The following is a 4952-nucleotide window of genomic DNA, read 5'->3' as shown; positions in this document are numbered from 1 at the left end:
GTGCCTGCTCCCCTCATCCCAAGAGCATTTCAGCCCACACCAAGGGACAGGGCACAAAACAAAGGGAAACCAGCCCAGTATTTTGGGAGGCAACTGCAGATTGGTGACACACACCACAGCTGCACACATGGGTGTCCCTCCAAGACCTGGAGAACACAGGGAGCACCAGCAACACCCCTGGACCCAGTGCTCTAGAGACCCAGAGGTCACACAGAGCCTCCGTAATGGATGGAATTGAGAAGCTGGGGAAGGAGTCAGTGTGGGCACACACACTCCTCTCCCAGCCCTGCCCAAGGAGGCCACAGAGAACCCTTGTCAGACTGTCTCCCCCAGCACAGACCCTGCTGGAATGCAGAACATCTCCCTGCACTGCCCTCTCCACACCTTGGGCACCCACATGATACTGGTGGCATATGACACAGTCCTGGCCAGCTGGAGCAGCTCCTCCTGAGCTTGGTCATAAACCTGCTCAAGTGGAAGCTGTTTCCCATGGATGTGACCCCCTGAGCACAACCCTGCCCTGGATGCAGGATCACAACACCCAGGGCAGGGTAAGCAGCACAGCCTGGATCCTGGAATGAATCTACAGGGAAAATCCTGCAGGAGCAGAGCACCCCCAGTCCCTCAGCTTGCAAACAGCCACACAAAGGCATCCAGGACTAGGGAGAGAGGCTCAGGAGATAGGAGACAGATTGCTCCTCGAACATCAAGGCTAACAGCCCAACACCACTTGGGATTGGCAGTGGCTGCAAAGCTGCTGCCATGGCTGGGGGAGGAGAAAAGCATCCTCACAAAACACAGAGGGAGCACTGGTTTTGTTTGCCAGGAATAAATTTGGTGTGGTAGTGGAAAACAGCAAACAGCCTCACGAGGACATCCAGGACTGGGCAGGGAGGCTCAGGACATGGGACACACATTACTCCTCACACATCAAGAAGCCCAACAGAAGGCAAAGCCCAAGTGCCACCAGCAGCACAGCACAGGGGCAGCAAGGAGCACCCAGAGAGAGCCAGAAGGGATGTGGTTACCTCTGCAGACGGTGCCGTTCTCCACCGACTCGTAGCCCGCGCGGCACATGCAGCGCCCGATGGGCACCAGCCACTCGCCGTCCCCATTGCAGTACAGCTTGATGGGCACATCCACCTCCTCAGCATTGGCAATGCACGTCCCCCTCGCTGCCACCAGCGAGGTGCTCTCTGCTCCTGACAGGGTCTCCTGGAAGACAGCTCCGTTCTGGATCACACGGGGACACTTGCGGTAGAAGACACGGACGGCGATCAGGGACATGCAGCCCCCGTAGTCCTGGAAGGCCAAGTAGAACCCATTCTTGGAGACTGGCCCAAAGCTGCGCACCTCGGTGTTGATCTTCATCACCCTCCCACCTAGGTCCACTTGTGAGAAGCTCTCGTCGGCAGCAATTGTGTCCACCTTCATCCAAGGATTCTCCATCCAGTTGGGAAAAGTCTTGGTGGCCGAGTCAAAGTCTGACTCGAAATAGTAGAGGTTAAAAGTCTCCTTACAGGAGCCTGGGACGTTGGGGATGCTGCTGCAGTCCCGCACTGAGAATTTCATCTCCACGTGGATGCGATGCGCTCCACGGCGCCGGATGTACTTGGTGCGGAGCCAGTTGTTCTGGCTGGATTCAAAGACGTTGCACACCTGGTAGGTGCGAATCGTGTTCATGTTCTCGTCGTACCCACTCACCTCTTCCCACTGTGGGCAGGACACAGAAAGTCAAAGGGAGGCACTGAACAGATGTTCCTCACCCACCTCACCTCATCCCAACCGCACGGTGTGCCAAGCAGGCTCTGCCAGCACTGCCCCACTCTGTGCCCACCCCACCCCTCAGGCTGTCCCATAGCGCCCCAGACCTACTCTGGCATGGTTTCACCCACACCACACCCTGGGGAGGCTCCGTGCTGTGGGGACAAGGTGGCCCAAGCCCTCAGCAGAGCTTGCTGTCACCACCACCATGCTCCATGCCTGGAGGGATGGATGGAATTGAGAAGCTGGGGCAGGAGTCAGTGTGGGCACACACACTCCTCTCCCAGCCTTGCCCAAGGAGGCCACAGAGATCCCTTGGCTCACTGAGTGTCTCCCCCAGCACAGACCCTGCTGGAGTACAGAGCATCTCCCTGCACTTGACCCCTGGATTCAGGGTCAAGCCTCTCTGCTGGTGGCAGGGCCAGGTGTCTCCTCCTGCACAGTGATGGCTTTAGCAGGGCTCTGCCCATGGGCACAGCCTCCAGCAAAGGAACACAATGCCCTCAGCAGATGTATTCCCACTGGTGCCACTATGGTAACAGATGTGCAAGCAGGACCTGCTTCCCTAGGATCTGTAAAACCTCCTGGCCAGCTGCAGTGGTCAGTAGCCAGTGGCTCTCCCCAGCAGCAGGAGGGACCCATGGCCAACCCCACTGCATTCCCAGAAAGGGAGATGCTGGGTAGATCCTACCCTAGCCCTCATCCCTGTCCCTCTGAGGGCCAAGGTGCTTTGAGGCCCCTCCTGCAGGTGTGTGCAGGTCCCAGCCCCAGCCATCCTGAACTGGATCCATGACATGCAGACATGCCTACAAGCCATGGTGTGACAGAAACATCCTTCTCTGCAAGACAGCTCAGGGCTGACAGATTTCCCCACAGGGAACTCAGTCCAACTCCTCCCATCTGTCTGACTGTGCCAGCCCTGGATGAGTCTCCAGAGAGCTCATAGGATCATGGAATATCCTGAGCTAGAAGGGACCCACAAAGATCATCAAGTTCAACCCTTGGCCCTGCACAGGACACCCCAACAATCCCACCCTGTGCTGAGAGCATTGGCCAAACATTCCTGGAGCTCTGTCAGCCTTGGGGCCATGACCACTGCCCTGGGGAGCTGTTCAGTGCCCAAACACCCTCCAGAGGAAGAACCTTCTCCTAATACCCAGCCCAAACACCCCTGACACAACTTCATGCCATTCCCTCAGGTCTCCACAGAGCTCAGGGCTGCTGTGACACCTCCTGCCATCTCTAGCTCCCTGCCCTTTTCCCTGGCTGATTTTTCCTGTCTCCTTCAGCTCTTGTTGTTGTCTCCATCCTCTGTGGGATGGGGACACTCCAGGGCAGGGGATGCAGGGCATGAGTTGCAGCCTGTAACTGGCCACAGCTCCCCTGCAGTGAGCACCAATGGGGAAGGATCTTTGTGGGAGGAGAACCCTTGGCTCATGGAGTGTTTCCCCCAGCACAGACCCTGCTGGAGTGCAGAGCATCTCCCTGCACTGCCCCTCCCCACCCAGGGCACCCACGTGGTGCTGGTGGTAGGGACCAGGGTGCTGCTGGCATGTGACAAACCTTGCCAGCTGGAACAGCGCCTCCTGAGCTTGGTCATAAACCTGCTCAAGTGGAAGCTGTTTCCCATGGATGTGACCCCCTGAGCACAACCCTGCCCTGGATGCAGGATCACAACACCCAGGGCAGGGCAAGAAGCACAGCCCAGATCCAGCAGCAGTGCCAGGAATGAGTCCACAGGGAAAATCCTGCAGGAGCAGAGCACCCCCCTCAGCTTAGCTTGCAAACAGCCTCACAAAGGCATCCAGGACTAGGGAGGGAGGCTCAGGAGATAGGAGACAGATTGCTCCTCGAACATCAAGGCTAACAGCCCAACAGAAGGCTGTCAGGGAAGATCCACCACTTGGGATTGGCAGTGGCTGCAAAGCTGCTGCCATGGCTGGGGGAGGAGAAAAGCATCCTCACAAAACACAGAGGGAGCACTGGTTTTGTTTGCCAGGAATAAATTTGGTGTGGTAGTGGAAAATTGCAGGATCTCCCTGTTTTATCAGGGCACTGGTTGGGAGGGTGTGAGGGAATCAAGGACAAGGCCCAGGAAAGCAATTCCTTCCCTGCCCTACCTTGCCTAGACCACTTGTGACACCACAATAACCCAGGTACCCCCAGTACTGCCCCATCCACATCCACACCTGCCTGGCTTCCAGGGAGGGTCAGGACACAAGCTCAGAGAGCTCAGACCTGGCCAGGCAGGAGCAGCACATGGTGGAGATCCCATGGTGGAGATCACATGGTAGAGATCAGGCAAAGGTTGTTCCCCCAGAGGTGTTTGGGCACTGAACAGCTCCCCAGGGCAGTGGGCACAGCCCCAAGGCTGACAGAGCTCCAGGAGTGTTTGGCCAATGCTCTCAGCACAGGGTGGGTTGTTGGGGTGTCTGTGCAGGGACAGGAGTTGGACTAGATGATCCTCAAGGGTCATCCAGCTCTACATACTCTGTGCTCCTGTGACCTCCATGCTGCTGGGGCACTTGGGCTCACCCTGAGGACCAGTTCAGGACCCTCAGCATCCTCCCTCACCCCAGCCACAGCACAGCCTCCCACCCTCCCTTTTCCCAGCTGGGAGAGAAAGTCACCCTGCACAGCAGCCCCTGCGCTTCCTCGCCGCTTAATTAGAAGCCTCTCCCTTTCTCCTGGCTCTCTAATTAACATGCCTGGAGCTCAAAAGGAGGCACAGCACAATAACCCGGGGAGACGCTTCCAGCCGGCCCGGGGCTCATTACTGCGGGGCCGGGGCGGGAGCAGCGCCTGCTTTACATATGGAAACGGCGCAAACAAGAAAGGCTGGGCCAGGAGAGAAAAAGACTTGACCTCTGCTCCCCCCTTTGTGCAGCCCTCAGCCCCCTCCAGGGGGCTCGGGGCTGTCTCCTGGGGCTGGGGCTGGTGGCCAGGCTGCTCCAGCTGAGCCTCATCTCCCCCTGAGAGGCTTTTCTTGGCTGCTTCTTTTCTTTGCTGAGCTAGCTCGGCTCGGGGGGTTCTGTCAGCCTTGGGGTGAGGGCCAGGGAATCATGGAATCCTAGAATTTGAGGGGTTGGGATGGAGCTTAAAGATCATCCAGCCCCAACCCCCTGCCCTGGGCAGGGACACCTCCCACCAGAGCAGGTTGCTCAAGGCTTCATCCAACCTGGCTTTGA

At 57.8% G+C, this 4952-nt stretch overlaps 1 protein-coding gene across 1 annotated transcript in view; it reads right to left on the bottom strand.

The window, feature by feature from the left end:
• Positions 1–1028: 1028 nt before the first annotated feature.
• Positions 1029–4952, bottom strand: part of LOC103808370 (ephrin type-B receptor 2-like) — a gene marked incomplete at both ends in the record, with an annotated part of 9708 nt that continues 5784 nt past the window's right edge. Inside the window, one exon of the mRNA XM_009081155.1 lies at positions 1029–1713. Within this exon, the coding sequence (XP_009079403.1) occupies positions 1029–1713 (685 nt within the window). The remainder of the gene's footprint in view (positions 1714–4952) is intronic.

Source organism: Acanthisitta chloris, unplaced genomic scaffold (assembly GCF_000695815.1).
Source record: "Acanthisitta chloris isolate BGI_N310 unplaced genomic scaffold, ASM69581v1 scaffold10180, whole genome shotgun sequence".
In the NCBI taxonomy this organism is placed as follows: Eukaryota; Metazoa; Chordata; class Aves; order Passeriformes; family Acanthisittidae; genus Acanthisitta; species Acanthisitta chloris.
Note: the sequence above shows the minus strand (reverse complement) of the source record. Positions and strands in the feature narration are given on the sequence as shown.